This window comes from Molossus molossus, unplaced genomic scaffold, assembly GCF_014108415.1.
Source record: "Molossus molossus isolate mMolMol1 unplaced genomic scaffold, mMolMol1.p scaffold_m16_p_12, whole genome shotgun sequence".
NCBI lineage: Eukaryota > Metazoa > Chordata > Mammalia > Chiroptera > Molossidae > Molossus > Molossus molossus.
Genome location: NW_023425347.1, coordinates 82665269 through 82681698, shown reverse-complemented (window position 1 = coordinate 82681698; position 16430 = coordinate 82665269). Strand labels below are relative to the sequence as shown.

General features: G+C 60.3%; 1 protein-coding gene across 1 annotated transcript in view; it reads right to left on the bottom strand.

Annotated features, from left to right (window-relative positions):
• The window catches only part of COL16A1 (collagen type XVI alpha 1 chain), a 48615-nt gene that overhangs the window by 9101 nt on the left and 23084 nt on the right, over positions 1 to 16430 (bottom strand). The window contains exons 43-61 of the mRNA XM_036257185.1: positions 16348 to 16401; positions 13141 to 13194; positions 12887 to 12919; positions 10739 to 10855; positions 10618 to 10659; positions 10440 to 10526; positions 9788 to 9832; positions 8839 to 8883; positions 7099 to 7152; positions 6515 to 6568; positions 5983 to 6036; positions 4568 to 4612; positions 4400 to 4453; positions 4050 to 4085; positions 3665 to 3727; positions 1267 to 1338; positions 1045 to 1098; positions 228 to 272; positions 19 to 63 (exon numbers count right to left, since the gene is read on the bottom strand). Of these exons, the coding sequence (XP_036113078.1) occupies positions 19 to 63; positions 228 to 272; positions 1045 to 1098; positions 1267 to 1338; positions 3665 to 3727; positions 4050 to 4085; positions 4400 to 4453; positions 4568 to 4612; positions 5983 to 6036; positions 6515 to 6568; positions 7099 to 7152; positions 8839 to 8883; positions 9788 to 9832; positions 10440 to 10526; positions 10618 to 10659; positions 10739 to 10855; positions 12887 to 12919; positions 13141 to 13194; positions 16348 to 16401 (1053 nt within the window). The remainder of the gene's footprint in view (positions 1 to 18; positions 64 to 227; positions 273 to 1044; positions 1099 to 1266; positions 1339 to 3664; positions 3728 to 4049; positions 4086 to 4399; positions 4454 to 4567; positions 4613 to 5982; positions 6037 to 6514; positions 6569 to 7098; positions 7153 to 8838; positions 8884 to 9787; positions 9833 to 10439; positions 10527 to 10617; positions 10660 to 10738; positions 10856 to 12886; positions 12920 to 13140; positions 13195 to 16347; positions 16402 to 16430) is intronic.

The window sequence follows — 16430 nt, the reverse complement described above, 5'->3', positions numbered from 1 at the left end:
AAGTCGGCAGGCCCTTACCTTCGGTCCTGGGAGGCCAGGATGTCCCGTCTTCCCCTTGAAACCCTGGGAGGAAAGCAGGGAGCTGCCACGTCCCTCCCCTCAGCCAGAGGCCTCTCCCACCCTCCTTCCTCGGGTTAAACCAAGCAGACCGATCCAGAGGGTCTGAGCTGCACCAGCGCAGCGTCGGCACCTCCCAGCTCCCAGTTCCTCCCTGCAGCTCAACTTACTGGGGGTCCCATGAGTCCGGGTGGGCCAGCGGGACCAGGGTCTCCCTAGGAAGAGACGGGAGCACTGAGACAGGAGCTTCGTCCGCTTGAACCCAACTCATTCACCAATGTCTCCCTTCCCAGCTGCCCCAGGATGGAGGGAGGTCATATGGGGCAGAGGGAAGACTCCACGCTGGGCTCAGCCTCTGGCTGTATGAATCCCAACCCCTCTCTGGACCTGTTTTCCTTCTTTTGGGTACAGAAGGGGTTGACCTGGATGCTCTGCCCTTGGCCATGGCCCATCCCTTTCAGATTCCCCAGCAAAATCAGACCCAGGGAGCCAGGCTTGCTCGAGTCCTTTCTTGTCTGCAACCTGGTTCCTCCTGACACTGGCCTAGTTGTGCCCCTTCCACTCACAAGCTGGGAACCTTGGTGCCAACCAGTGGGAGCTGTAGACAGGGCCGGAGCCAGGTGTCTTACGCCTCCGTGGCCACCCAGGTCAGCCAGCCTATGCAGGCCCCGAGCCAGGCGCCCAGCACAAGTGGGCCCCAAGGGACGCTAGTTTGTTTAGTTGCCTGAGTTTCCGGATAGAAGTTTACTCACTTCACTGTCCTGCCTTTAGTGAGGCCTGGCTCACCCAGCGGGCTAAGGCCACCAGGAGAACTGAGCCACCAAGGGCTCTGCTGCTGCAGGAGGCGGGGTGCAATGGGAGGCAGTCCCAGGGAAGGCATGGGCACCCCCTGACAGAGGCAGGGGGCACTTCAGTTCCCTCCATCAGGGCTCACTGGCCTCTGGCTCTTGGAGAAGGAAGGGGGTGCCCTTCAGCCCATCAGCTCACCCTCAAGCCAGGCTTGCCGTCCTTCCCATCCAGACCATCCAGGCCAGCAGGGCCCTGGAAACAGGAAAAGGGCATTTCAACATGCCTGTGCTGGGACCCTCGGAGGGGGAGGCCTGGCCTGGCCCCCCAGCCTCTCCACCCCTCGCCCAACTTCCAGCCCTGACAAATACATGCGCGCACACACACACAAGCCACGCCTGTCAGGCTAGGGCACACACTCACCTGAATCCCAGGAGGTCCTGGTGGCCCAGGGGAACCAGGCATGCCTGATGGGCCTCGCATCCCTTCGCTGCCCTGGAAACAAGCCCCCCAACAAAGTCAGCAGGCCCGCATCCCATGCTGGAGGCCAGGTCCTGGGCCACATGTTCGGTGACTACTGAAGTCAGGACAGCTGGCTTCTAACCCAGTTGTGTTCTGGACTAAGTAGATATATTGCACACACGCCTCCCCCCGGAGGGTCTGCCTTCCTCTGCAAAGCATTCCTCGCTGCTCCAGGAGGAGGGACAGAGCTGTGCAGTCCAGCATCCTCTCCGGGATTGACCAGGGGCTGGCCTGGTGGGCGCTCAGTAGCATGTCAGTTCACATCAGTCCCCACAAGGTGCCAAGCACTATTAGCCCCTGACTCTCCCAGACAGGAAAAGGGTGGGCCCTGTCCTCAGGGAGCTCACAGTCCAGCGAGGGTCCCAGGCTCACAGTCAGGGGCAATGCACAGTCCCTGTGCTCTGGGGGGATAAGGGGCCACAGGAGCTCAGAAGACGGAGGGGCTCACTCTGGCCCGGGTCAGGGAAGGTGTCACCAGAGGCCAGACTCTGCAGGATGTCTGAGGTCTGGGCAGGTGGAGGAGAAAAGGACATGGCAGAGAGCACTTCAGAGAAGGAGAAGGTAGTGGTCACTCGCCTGGCCTGGCCAAGGGTGTCTAGGGAACCCATGTGGTGTGATGCGTGGGACAGGAGGTAGAGAAGTTAGTGCCTGGTTGGCTGTGGGCCCTGAATTCCACGCTCAACTTCATGAAACAGACCTGTGATTTTCAAACTGTACTTCTCAGAGTCCTGGGGGTTCCTGGAGGGCTCGGAGCTAAGGGCACAAAGGGGGGACCCAGAGGGTGGGACTCCAGGACCCCCACCCTTGCCTTAGCCAGAGAAGCTCCACTTGTCTCTGTTTTATAGACTGAGGGTCCACACAAGCTTTTGTGTGATGGAAAGACTTGAGGACTACAAAATAAAGTGAAAACCACTGCAACAGGCACTGGGGAGTCATTGACGGTTCAAAGTAGGGGAGTAACGAGAACAGCCGTTTGAATTAGAGAGGTTAGGGGAGAAGGGGGGTCGTGAGGAGGGCTGCTTCATTCCCCAGTGGGGAGAGAGAGGGTGGCTTCCCTGAGGCAGTGGCTATGGGGGAGACCTAGGTGAAAACCCACAGGTGAGAGAGGGGTGGGGTGCTCTGGGTGGTGGAGCAATGCCACCAGCCACCAGGAGGGGTCAGCACAGCCCCAGAAGAATGTCAGCTCCACAGGGAATTGGGAATGAGCACCTCTGGCCAGAGGTTTGGGATTGTCTGCAATGACCAGCCTAAGGTGAGCAGGCAGCCCTGGAGTACAGAGCCAGCACAGGGGGCTCTGGCAGGAGCTGCCACCCAGGTCCCTCAGAGAAGGAAAGGGAGGTGGCCCCCACCACTGCCTCAACCATGGCTGGTAGGCACTGGCTGTGGGAAGCAGCCTGGGGGCGCTCCTGGGCTGGGAGGGAAGTTTTAGCTTTGCCTCTAACTTGCTGTGTGCCCTTGGGATGCCCTAGCCTCTCTGGGCCTCATTGCTTTTCCAGAACAGTGAGTCGTTAGACCAAGACAGCCCTTCTATACGGCACTTCAGCTCTGCTGTGTGGGCTTCCGAAGGAGAGGCCCCCCACGAGGGTGCAGGCCTCCGGCCCTTCCTCTGGGCCACGACCCCCTTGCCTCAAACTCACAGTCAATGTTGGGGCCTCATTACACCACCCAGCTGTCACATCTGCAAAGCCCAGAAACTGGGCTGAGACAGGGCCATCAGCACCCCCCCGACCAGGGCAGTTTAGCAAGCCAAACCCAGGGGCAGCCAGTTTCAGGGCTCCCCAGACTTCTGTCCCTTCCCACCTTTATCACTAGGTCATTCTCTGAGCCTTTGGGGACAACACCTCCAGGTTGGTTTCTTCCTGCTAACGTCAGATCCAGAAGGCAAATGCCCAGAGCTCCCCCTGCTGTGGGGTTCTGGGGCTCCCAGTCTGCATGCTTCCTCCTCTCAACTCCCCACCTTCCCGCTGGAGGAGATGAAGCTGGCCTAGGCTGGCCTGTCACATCCTGGTCACCCACCTCTCACGACACCCCTCCGCCTCCTCCCCACCCATCCTCTCCCAACAGGCAGGGGCTGCAGAGGCTGCCGGGTGTCCTGACCCATCCCTAGCGCCCACTGGTTGGCCCTGGGCCCTGAGCTAGTGTGGGCGTTGCCAGGGCCATCCTGGAGGTCCTTCCTCCACCCTGGATATAACGGAGGCAGTTCCTGGATTTCCAAAGGCTAGTTGCTGGGGGTGAAACGGGGGTGTGGGAGCTGAATGACTCAGATCTGTGACTACGGCCAACTTGGAGTCCTGCTCACCTTTTCCGCTTGGGGGCCGGGTGGGCCCGGTGCTCCTGCTTTGCCTGGGAATCCAGGGGGACCCTGTATCAACAAAGGGGCAGGCAGATTGAACGAGGGGCCGGGGGGCGCTCCCCTCCTCTTCCGGTTGCTTGCGCTCCACTGTTGTTGAGGATTTCTCGAAACACCACCCAGAAGCACAGTCCGCCAGCCTGCTGGGCCGGGGCCCACCCAGGAGGCCCTGCTCTCCAGGTCCTGGCTCCTGGAATCAGGCCTGGCCACCCAGGCTGTTCCCCTGTGCCTCCCTCCCCCACAGGCCCATGCAGCCGCGTCTGGCCTGGTCAAGCCTGCCCCGTCCAGATGGAATCACATCAGACAGGGCTGGCGTCTTGGTGTCTTCACTCACCGGCTGGCCCGGAAAGCCCGGCTGGCCTTGAAATCCCTGCAGGGAGAAGCAAGGGACCGTTTGCTGTGCTGCCCCTTCTCCCCCACCGGCCGCCCAGGTAGAAAGAGTCACGGTGATATTGCTTCCAGACACGGCCTTGCCCTGCACGCTGCGCAAGGTGGCCAGCAGGTAAGGCTCTGGACATGAGCTAGGAGGTTACAACTCCAGATGGACGAGGGCTGGGAGGCTACCGCTGGTCACCCCTCCACATGCGAAGGTGACCACCAAGGAGAGGGCCCTACCCCTCCCCTGCCTCCTCCAAGCCATCCATTGTGGTCCGAACAGCTAGCCAGGTCCTGGTTGCCACTCACCTGGTCGCCCTTCTCACCCGAGTTCCCTTGGGGTCCTCGCTCTCCTCTGGGACCCTGTCACCACAGAGAACAATGCAGCTGGAACGCAATCTTCCTGCCCTCAGATCTCAGGGCAGGACCAGGACCAGGGGTTCCCAGCCCACGGCTCCCCACCCCTCCCGTACTCACCGCTGGGCCTGGGGGACCTGGGAGGCCTTCAGATCCTGGTGGGCCCTGGGGACCCAAAGGAGCAAAATTCATCACTCTGACTGAAGGAGGTGGGCAATCAAGGGATGGGGCGGGGGACGGGACACAGAGCAGGGGCAGGATGTGCTGGGAGGCTCCCCGTGGTCTGTTCAGGCCCCCCTCTCTTGCCTGAGCTTTCTAACTAGCCTTTTAATGAGTCCTGCCTCCTCTTGGCTCGCTCCAATCCAGCCAGCAGCTGGCTGCCAAGTTCTCCAATACTGCTTGGATTGTAACACTCTTGCTTCAAAACCTTCCATGGCTCCCCTCTGCCAACTGAATGAGGAGCACCTCTCACCAGGGCTGGGTTTTGAGGCTTTGTGTGATCTGGTACCGACCACCCCTCCGCTCACCCCCCTCTCCCGTTCTTATCTTCTGCCTTGCGTGGTCAGCCCGCTGTTCCCTGACCACACTCTGCACGCCCACACCCTGGGCCTTTGCACGCTGTACCCACTACCCACAATGCCTCCGTTCCGATCCCTTCCAGGTCTCTCGAGTCATTAGATCATTAAATGGCTCAAAGTCGGTCCTTCAGCACCCCCACGGTGGTCTCTCCCTCTGGGATTCCGCAGTACAGACAACTATGGGACCCCTCCCCCACTTCATTGGGGGCTGAGCTCAAAGCCCACCCCCAGGAGTCCTCCCTGCCGCTCCAGCGCCTCACCTAGTTCCTCCATGGGTCTCACCCATCTGCTATCTGCCCGCCCCCAGAATGTGAGCTCCGTGAGGGCAGGGGACACAGCTGCCTGTTTTACCCACCACAGCATCCCTACAGCCTGGCGCCCAGCAGTCCCAGGACACACATTTGGTACTGAATAAGCGCACAGCGGGTCGGCTGCACCGCCAGGCCCTCACTGACACGTGTGAGGGGAAGGGAAGGCTAAGGTTTGGGCAGTTTCTCACAAACAGACCCGGGTTCGAATGCAGGCTCTACCCTAACTCACTAACTAGCGGCGGGACCCCCGCGAGCCTCAGTATCCTCATCTGACAGCGAAGGGTGGCTCTGAGCTTGCAGGAGAGGACGACCGGGTGGCAGAGCTGGGTCTAGATGCCAGGCCGGTCAGCCTGCCTCTGCTGGGGTGGGGGTGGGGGTGGGAAGGGGGTCTCCTGCCGGCTGACTCCTGGCCCCCTCCTTGGCAGCCTGGGCCATCGGCTCCATGACTCCTGCTGGGATTCTCCTCACAGCTCCGGCCTCGCACCCTGTGCTGACTGCTGGAGACCAGCTGGAGTGACACAGGGGCAGGGGGCAGGGGACACGCGCCCTCTCACAGGCTTCTGGGAAACTCTAGTGGCACAGTGGCAGGGGGCAGGGCCCGGCACCCCTTGAAACCTGCTCCCATCCTGAGCTGTGCCAGACTCACCGATTCTCCCTTCTCTCCGGAGGGCCCCACGTAGCCGCGCTCCCCCTTGATGCCCTGAGAGCGAGCGGAGAGAGTGGAATCAGCCCCACGGCCTGCCTGTCACAGGGCTAACGTGAGGGTGGAGACTGCAGCTGGCACACAGTTGTGGGGGAGGGGAGAGGTGGCCCCCGTGGCCCTCGGGGCGGGGGGGGGGGGCATGTCCACCCAGCAGGCTCCTGTGTGGAGCGGCCCCCAAATTTCTCAATCTCCCCGCCCAGGAAGCAGATCTCAGCCTTGCTGGGTCTGGCCTCTCGGGGTACTCGGAGCGTCTGGCCCCGGATGCGCAGTGACTGCAGGGACCCCCAGAGCAAAGTGGTGAGACAAGCCGCACTCCGAAGGGGCTCCCGGCAGGGGCTGTGCGGGGACAGCCAGCCGAGGCATGGGCCGAAATGCTTGGAAACGAAGTAGCCTCCTGAGGGGTGTCCGAGCCTGGTCCCGTCCGACCACCACCCCAAGGCTTCAGTACCCCCAGATCCAGGGTCCCCTTACTCACAGGCAGTCCCGGTGGGCCCATGGCACCTGGGTAGCCAGGTTGTCCTGGTGGCCCCTGCAAAGAAAGGTAGACATGATCAGTCCCCTAACATTTCTGCTCCCTCTTCCTGGGCAGAAACGTAGCCAGAGCCAGGAGACCTGGAGCTGCCATTCAGCAGCCACCCAGCCTAGTACAGCCACAGGGGCCATCGCCAGGCCCGGGCTCTCCAGGGCTTGACAAGCAGAGGAGCCTGGGAGCTTGAGCCAGGGGGAAGGCCCGGAGAGAGCAGGGGCTGACGGGACCGGGACGGGGAGGAGAAGGGACCCGCTAAGGGCTACAGGAAGATGGAGGGAGAAAGCCCCAGGGACACTGGTGGAGCCAGGGGACAGGGGTGTTTCCTCTTACAGGGAGTTGGGGCACAGGGAGATGGGCCTCCTTTGATCCTGAGGTGGTGTGAAGACCCCCATACTGAGGGAATCAGGGCTGAGGGGCAGAGATTTTCAAAAGCAGGAGTGCACCTCCCGTCCACACAGCAACCGTCCCTGGGCCAACCTGTCTTCCCAGGGCCCAGAATCTCTCTCCAGCCCCCGCCGGCCTCCTCTTACCAGTTCCCCCTTCTCTCCCGTCAGGCCCCTGAGGCCTCGCTCTCCTTGAAGACCCTTGGAGAGAAAAGTCATGAGAAACTGCAGGGGCGGACACTCCCCACCCAGCCCGACTCCCGCCCCTGCCCACAGCCCTGCTTCTGTTCCAGGCAGAGGTGGGGGCTGCTGGTGGCCCCTGTGGTCCCCAGCAAGGTGTCCATAGGGCGTGTGCCCTAAGAAGGTAACTGTCAGAAGCATAAACTCCCATATATGGGTGCCTCTCAGAAGCATACCCCCCAAGACAGGGAACTACAGTGACATATCCCCAGGTTAGGTGACTCCCAGAGGGCACCTCTCAGGCAGGTGACTGTCACTGGGGTGCCTACTGTAGTGACTGTTTAGGGTGTACACATGGGTGCTCCCTGTGAAGGCAACTGTCAGGACAGGTGTCCCTAGAGTGATGCTCCCACTAAAATGTATCACCGGATACCCAACACTTACCTGTCCAAGTGCCCCCCGCCCCAGTCAAAATCTCCTTTCAGGGACACAGGGGAGACACATGGGAAGGCTCCTTCCAGAGCAGTCCCTGTCACGTTTTGGGGGGGAAGGGGAATCTCAGGGTCAATCAAGGCCAGAGCCCACGCCCCTCCTCCTGGCCTGCCCTTCGTACATTCACCACACCACTGAGGGGCCACGTCTGCCCTTCTCCCTCGTGCCCACGAGAGACGGCGCCCAAACCTTTCCACAACACAAGACAGATGGCTAGACGGACAGATGGCCCCTTCACCCAAGCAAGCAGAAACAGACAAGGTCCGGCCAGGATGAGGGTGTGGGGACAGATGGAGCTGCGACAAGGGGGGCCTGCCCCTGGGCCTTCATCACCAGGCCTGGGAGGAGCGGAGCCCGGCCCAGGAACACGAAATCTGACAAACAAGAGGTTAGTTTCCATGACCCAGGAGGGAGCAACATGAGGATGGGGAGCATTTAAACACAATTGTGATGACGATGAAGGCAGAGCGATGAACAACACCTGGCAGAAGGAGCAGCCCGAGGAGCCAGGTGCCGGAGCAGAGGGGCAGGCCCCACGACACTCGGAGACCCTGCCGGCTGGCAGCACGTGCCCAGCCTCGGGGCAGACTGGTCTGGAGCCAGGAAAGAGGAAAGGAAGGGGAGGAAGCTGAGCGTTTCCTCCAGGACGATGGGAAAGGTGTAGGCACAGTCACCTTCTGGTCCCCGGGTGCCTCTGGACAGCCCTGCCGAGCAGCAGGGCAGCCAACCGGTGCCAGCCTGCAATGTGAAGCCCTAAAGCTTTGGCATCTTTGCCAGGCTCAGTGCCAGGTGCCTGGCAGGGCCCCAAGAATGACTTTCAGCAAATCTCAGTCAACACCAAAGGTGGGAGAAGCAGGAGGCAGAAACGAGAAGGGAGGAATAAAGAGGCACCAGCTTAAAACATGAAGGTAAAATAGCTCCAGTGGAGTGATGTGTGGTTGTGGGAGAGATAAGGGGAAGGGAAGGGGCGGGGCGAGAAAGGGAGGGGAAGAAAGCAGAAGAGGAAGAAGGGAAAATGGAAAGAAGGCAGAGACTCGGAGGATGTCCAAGCTGCTGGGACCTCAGGGAACCTGTGTCGTTAGCTACCATGCCTGCAGGCGGACGACAACAAACACGGAGGATGGAGGTGAGGGCATGACAGCAAAGGAGACAAGCAAAAGCCACAGAGACCTGGCTGGCAGGGGGAGGGGAGGTCGAGCAGCACTAGGTTCTTACAGGCAATCCGGGGGAGCCAACGGCACCAGGAAAACCTGGGGGGCCCTGGTGGGAGAAACAGGCAGGTCACATCTCACAAGCACAGCCTCCCTGGGGCACAGTCTGGGGCTGCGGGGTCATGGGAGAGGTCACGGGAATATTTCAAGGCAGCTGGAAAAGATACTCTTTGGCAGTCTTGGCCCAGAGACACGTGCTCCTCCCCTTGGCTCCAGGAAGAATGGCTCTGCCATCGGCAGGGATGCGAAGCAGCCCCCAGAGTCAAGCAGCCCTTCCCAAGTCTTCCCGAGTCTAACTGAACCCCCTTGCTGGAGTGGAAGCCCCTCATGCCTGTTACCTGACCTCCATAGGCCCTGGTTCTAAGATAGCTCCCACCAGCCTTTTTTTTTTTCCTCCAAAGAAAGCATTTTCAGTTCTTCCAGTCTTTTCTAGTCACTTCTATTTTCCTGCCACATCAACACCACAGAGAGCTCCAGGGAGGATGCCCCTGGTCTGGCCTTTGTAGACTTGTCCTAGAGATGGCCCTACAGAGCAGTGGAGGGCAGTGCCGGCCCAGCCCCTGGCCCCTGGAGGGACTGGTGTCACGGGGCATGGAGAGATTGGGCCAGCTTGCCGCATGCTCTCCTGGCTGCTGAGACCACGAGCCAGGAGCCTAGGCCCCCTGCCAGGGCAGCCTGGGTCCCTTGTGCAAAACACAGCAGGGACAGGGATGGGGAAGCACGATGTGCCCTGAGGGCCTGCAGGACCACAGGCACAGCAGCCAGTCCCCAGGGGTTCGGAGGTGGGAGTCCACAGTCCCCACAGATGCTCTGACGAGAGAAAGGAGCGGGCAGTGGAAGTTCTGTGTCTCTGCCCTGCCCAGCGTCCTGGAGACAGGGCAGCGCAATGGTGTCCAGGCACTGGGCCCCCTCTGAGAGCTTCGCAAGCAGGCCAGGAAACCACAGATACTTACAATAGGGCCTGGAGGACCTGGGGAGCCCCTCATGCCAGGTGGACCCTGCAAAGGAAGCCAAGGGAAATGGATGAAGAGGCTCAGGCCCGCGGCCTCAGCAGCCTTCCTCCGGCTCTCCACAGCCGTGTCTACAGGCAGCTGAAGTCAAGGCAGACTGTCAAAGCTGACATTTAACCTGTCAGTTCATTCAATCATCCAACAAACGTTTATTGAGCAGCTACTAGGTACCAGGCACTAGGCCAGATGCTGGGGACATGGCGATAAAACAGAAATCCGAGCCTCGTGGCCTCACTCCAGGAGCGAGATGGACGGTAGTGAACGGCACACGGTTGGTGCTCAGTAGATACCCGTGGATGTTCTTAAATGAAGGAAGCACACAGTGTGCCAGACAGTGGGGGCTCTGGTGAGACAGCAGCAGCTAGGCCGGGGAGGGAGAGGGTCCCGCGGACCGAGAGCAGAGGAGGCCAGCGTGCGAGGAGAGCAGACGGCGTCAGAGACCGGGGTGCCAGCTGACCTGCGGCCCCCGAGGACCCTGAAGGACTCCCAAGAGACGGGGAGCCACCGGAGGGCCCCAGAAGCCTTTGGCGGGAATCGAACTGCCCTCGGGAACGAAAGGCCCCTGCACAGACGAGGGCCCAGCCCCCGGCCTTACCTCTTCTCCTCTCTGGCCCGGCAGTCCTGGGGGGCCCGGCAGGCCAGGGCTCCCAGCACAGCCCGGCTCTCCCTCGCTGTTGTCTCCCTGGAGTGGGCGGGGATGGTGGCAGTGAGCCCTGGGGCTGCTGCCCGTGGGGTCAGGGCAGGGGGTGAGGAGAAGGCGAGGGCCCACTCACCCGGGCCTCCTCGGCTCTGGGGCGCTCCTGCTCTATGAAGCACTGTGGGGACAACGAGAGGCTGTCAGGCGAGGCCACCAGGAGCTCTCCCTGCACCAGGCCGCCCTGCCCAGCCTCCTACCCGGGCACAGTTGTCAAGGCCTGGCACGCCGGGGATGCCCTGGTCCCCCTTCTCTCCTTTCTGCAGAAGGGCTGCTGGGCGGGCCACCTGCCCCTGGGCACAGTCCCCGCAGATGGTCTGAGGAGAAAAAGGAGAGGGCAGTGGGCATGGGCCTGAGCCGGCCAGGATGGGCCAGAGGGAAGAACCCCCATCTGAACTCAGCCGGGACACCGTGCCTGGAGGCAGTCCCCTTTCCTTCTCCCCAGTCACGTCCCTCGGGCAGCTTTGCTCCGTCCTCAGGGGACCCAATCCCAACACTGGCTTTGAGCTCCCTCCAGGAAGAAGCTCTGGTGGGGCCCTGCCAAAGCCACTTTCCAGACAGGCGTGTGGGAGGAGGCAGAGCCCACGGAGGGACCATCTGTCTCAGCTGCTCCTGCACGCTGCACTCGCTGTGAGGACACGCCACCAGGGCCAGGCTGGAGAGGCTGGCTCCGAACAGCTGGCCCAGGCCTCCTGCAGGCACCTCTGGGATGCAGCTGCCCTGTGCCCAGCAGATCCCACGTCTTAGCCTCCCAGTTCGCTGGGCCTGACAGTCTCCCTGACAAAGTCCTCCTCTCAATGGGGGTTTTAACCTCTTGGGGTCACAGAGACCTCTGGGCATTTGATGGAAGCTATGAGTCCTCTTCTCAGAAAAATAAAACCCCCTTGTGAAAAGTGGACCACAGTTTCAGAGGCCCGGGGAGGCTGGCGTCTCTGCATGGCCTGGCGGGGTGTCTGGACCCCGAGACAGGAGCCCCTGCTCCACCTTCACTGTGCACTGCGGAGCCCGATGATAACGGTTGTCATTTGCTCAGCACCCATGTGACAGTCATTGTAATAGGCCTCTGCACGTTATCACACTCAATCCTGACAGTACAACGAGGCAGGTCATCTTATAAGCATGGTGGAGATAAGGAAATTGACGCTTGAAGTGACAGCGTGACTTGTCTAAGGTATGGGGGAGCCTGGACTAAACCCTGGTCTGTCTGAGGCCAGAGCCGGTGCTCGTCCCGAGGCCCAGGCTTTCTCTGGGCTGTGCGTGCGGCTGGTGGCGGGGGCTCCTGGGGAGCACCCTCTGGGGTGCCCTCTGAGGCCCCTCCGGCAGCTGCGGAGGGCCGTCTGCAGAGCACTTGGTTAGTGCTGGGTGAAACGTCACACAGGGAAATGTTAAGTCCTGCACGAGCTGCACAACCACGTGCCCAGGGGCAGGGCTTGGGGGAGCCCAGCCGGCCAGAAGCCCGGCGGAGAGGAGCTGCGGTTTCCTTGCCACAACCCCACTGTGCTCCAACACGGAACCGCTGCCAGGAGGCTAACCTGGCCTCGGGCTGCTTCTGGAGACATCTGCAGTCTAGAGCAGGGTGGGCAGGCACTCCCCAGCTGTCCTGACCAGGACCGGGGGGGCAGCGGGACATCCAGGGCACTGACTGGCCAGTGCTAGAAGGGGTGGCCAGGACAGGGCACTCTGGTGACCACAGCTTGGGGGAAACCCCTGAGGATGCTGAGCTGGCCTCGTCTCCAGAGGTGACTGAGCAAGGAAGGGCTGCGTCACCCTTGGCTTCCAAGGGGAATCTCTGCCCAGCCTGCGAGGCCAGACCAAGCCACAGCCCTTGGGTGTGATCCTGACACTGTCTGCAGGCCCTGGCACAGGCGACTCTCCTACCAGGCCCAAGTCCTCTTGCACCACTAGAATTGCTTCTCGAATCCCATCTCATCCCTGGATTCTTTCTGGACGGACCAGAGATGGCTAACACCTTTTTCCAGGCCCCACCCAGTCTTATCATAGGATGTAACCTTGGCAGCAGCCCGACGACCTCACCTGTCACCCTCCCCGCTCTGCTCGGGGCACTGCTGGGCCCTGCCCTGGCGTGACCAGGCTGGTACAGGGCCTCACTGGCAGCAGACTTTGGAGTTGGAACTGCCAACAGCATCCGCCACATGGGTACCTTCTCAGGATTCCTTCAGTCACTCGGCAGGCACTCGGCAGGCACTGACTAGGGTCTGTCAGGAGCCGGGCACCGCGCTAGGCCCATCAGACATGCCCGGAGCACACACACCTTGCCCACAAACAGCTTCATCTGCAGCTCTCTGCCACCCCCTCAGGTCCCTACTCCCTTCCTCTCACCCTCTTACCTGAATGAGGTGCTGTTCAATAGGTAAGGATCCCTGCAAGAGAGAGACAGGAGGGCTCAGGCAGGGGAGGGGAGGGGGAGGGGATGCATGGCATCAGGCGGAACCTTGGGAAGCCACAGGCCGTCCAGGCTTCTCCCAGCTTTGGAAGAGGGAGAAAAGAGGGACCCCCACTGCAGCCCAGGGAGCGGGCCCGGCCAGCTCAGCCCTGGGAAGGGCAGGGAGGCGGCTGGACAGTGAGTCCGGCCGGTACCTACCAGTTCCGCCGTTAGCCCAGGCTGTCCGGGCAGTCCGTTGTTCCCAGGCACTCCCTGCGGCCAAGAGACACGGGTGAGTGGCTCCTCTCTCCAGCCCTGCTTCATTCCCTCCATCCCCCTGCCTCTTCCCCTCATCCCGCAGAGCTGAGCCCATATTCTGGGCTCAAAATCCCCAGACTGTAGGCAAAGCTGAGAAGGCCCAGCGGGGTAACCCCAACACCAGTCCAACAGGGTGTTTTCTTCCCTACATGTTACAGGAAGTCAGAAATTAGGCGGGGGGGGGGGGGGGGTCTTCCATACAGTAACTAACTAGTAGTTCTTTCTGTGCTGAAAACACAGAATCCGCACAATTCTGTTGGTGAACTGGGTGTTATCTCCACCTTAAAAGCAGAAAGAACTCCGAGAGGGTAACTGCCCAAGGTCACAGGACAGGCAAGGCGCGGAGGTGGGATTCCGAGCGAGGACCACTGGCTCCAACTCCCCTCAGCCCCTGTTCGGGCATCATTCCTCAAGGCAGCCCGAATCGTCACACGCACAGGGCGGAGGCTGGAGAATCAGACCTAGCTGGGTGCAAACTCCTACTACTACCTGTGTAACTTTTGGTGGGTTACTTGAGGGGGGAAAAAATCTGTGTGCCTCGGTTTCCTTATCTGTCAAGCAGGGTTCGTTTACAGTGAGGCCTAAAGGAGACCACAGCTGTAAGGAGCTTAGTACAGAGCCAGGCACGCAGGATGCGTACCGGAACGTTTGCCAACCCAACTCTGCCCCCCCTGCAGACTCGAAGTGCACCCCTGCATATTAAATACCCATGGAGGCAGGGAGCACCTCCCCCTTTCAGGCCCCGGTGCCGGAGCAGAGGAGGCTTGCGCTCAAAGCATGTTGTGTGAACACCCTGTCCCCGCGTGGGATTCCCTCGGCCGGCCCTGAGCGTCGGCCTCCCTCAGGTCCCAGCCCCCAGCCACAGAACATGCCACCTTCTCCCGCCAGCCCGCCCTGTTTCAGGCCGGGTTCCGCCAGGCCCGGTCAGACCGCGCGTCCGCCTCCCTGCCCCCGGCGCACCGCCACACGTGGTCTCCCAGCCTTGCTCGTTCTGTCTCCTAAATCAGTTAACGGGGTAAAGTGCTTAGAACAGCGCCTTGGGAAAGGGAAAACACCTTGAGCATGTTCATTACAATTACGCCCTGAGTTACTGTTCACCCCGTGCTCCTCTCTCCACTGCCCGTGTGTTAGTTGAAGCCTGATTTTGTGTGATTTTCTTTCCTGCCCTCCCGGATCTAAGACTCCCACCTGTTGGTCTACTGTAGGTGTGACCAGTTAGCTACACTGGCTGTCTAGCCTTGGGCACATTTCCTAACCTCTGTGCCTCAGTTTCCTCTTCTGTGACATGGAGGAGGATTATGACAGAACCAAGCAGCGGCCTTGGACCAGTAAGTGCGATATCTCTGAGCCTGTTTCCACACACGAGGAGCGGCAGCAGACCACCTGGCACGGGGCAGGTGCGGGCAGTGGCAGCCCCAGCTTGGTCCCCAGCACTGGCGCTGGAGCAAGACCCTGGTGCCCGGGAGCAGGCTCAGCAGTCACTCTTGTCGGCCTCCTCCCCCCGCAGGCCTTGGCAGCGCTCACGCCACATCAGCGTGAGCTTGTGCGACTGACTGCTTCCCCAGGCAAACCGCAAGCCCCCGCAGGCAGATCCCTGTTTCCTGGCAGGAGGGTAGCCGGAAGCCTGGACACTTGGTCAATGTGTGACTGCCCTTTGGGGGACCCAGAGTTGGCTCTACGTCTGCTTCTGGAGAAGACGGAGAGAATTGTGATCCCAATGGAGACTCCTATCAGCAGTGTGTGTGTGTGTGTGTGTGTGTGTGTGTGTGAAATCGCCAAATCACCAGGGCCATGGGGAGGACATAGTTTATAAAAGGCTTCCATGTGGTTCTGCTCTGCTTCTTCAGGTGAGAATCCCTCTTCCAGGAGCTGAGAGCCAGACATGCAGAAGCCGCTGTCTGTGCCTCCTACAAGCTCCAGGAACTGCGGCCTGATGTGCCACCCACTGGGGAACTGTCCTGAAAGGCAGCGCAGGGGAGCAGAAAGCGCCCTGCACGGGGAAGCCCAGCCCAGCACCACCAGCCCCCAGCCGGATGGCCTCACGTCTCAGAGCCTCGGTTTGCCCAGCTGACTTAGGGATAGCACCACCTTCCTACTGGAGTTTATGTAAGGTTCCAATGAATGAGAGAATGGATAAAAAATAACAGTAGTAGTTGTCGTAAGGATGGCGAATGCCTTCTGAGTATCTACTATGTGCCAGGCCTGGTTCTATACATTTTGCATGCATTAACTTAATTTGTTTAAAATTCACAATAGCCCCATGAGGCACGTGTTGTAATTATCCCCAGTTAGCAGATGAAGGACTGGAGGCACAGAGGGGTGAGTGACTTGACCGGCATCACACAGCTAGCACATGGCAGAGCTGGGATTGACAGCCAGGCTGCCAGGCTCTGGAATGAACACTCCGATCACAACGCGGCAGGGATCCCAACTCCGGGCTCTCCCCACACATTCCCCTGGGCCTTCGCACCGCTGCTCGCTCGGGGTCCTCGTCCTCACAGGCTCGCTCCTCATTCCCTTTAAGACCTGGTTCAAATGTCGCCTTCTTTTCTACTTTTCCCCCCAAATCTCTTCCCTGCCCTCCTCCCATTTTCTACCCCCACTCCCTGCTTTATTTTTCTCCTTAGCATGCATCACCTTCTAACATACCCTATTTTATTTATCTTGTTAAACATCTGTCCCTCCTACTAGAATTCAAGCTCCAAGAGGACAGGGATTTTAATTTTTGTCTACTGTTTTATCACCAGCACCTTTAAAAAAAAAAACAGTCCCTGGAAAACAGCAAGTGTGCAAAATACAGCTAGAGCTCTGTACCAGGGTAAAAAAATGTTATCTGACCCAGATTCTGGGCTCCTGACAGCTGGCCAAGGCCTGAGCCTGGCATGGGTGTCAGCAGGGTGCCTGGGCTAGCTCACCGAAGGACATTCCTTGAAGAAAGGCTGGGAGCGCACAGGGCCTGCCCTAAGGGTCAGGGGCCCCACACCGCTCCGGAGCCAGAGCAGAGTGAGAAATGACAGGCGTATGTGCCGGGCGGGAAGCTGCACACTTGGGATCTAGCACAGGGCATGCGCTTTGCCTCCCAAACTCATTCTCTTCTCCCCCATTTACCTGCAGCCCAGGCATTCCAGGGGGGCCTGGTGGTCCAGGAACACCTGGGGGACCCTGAGGGAGAGAAGAAATAATCAGACCCA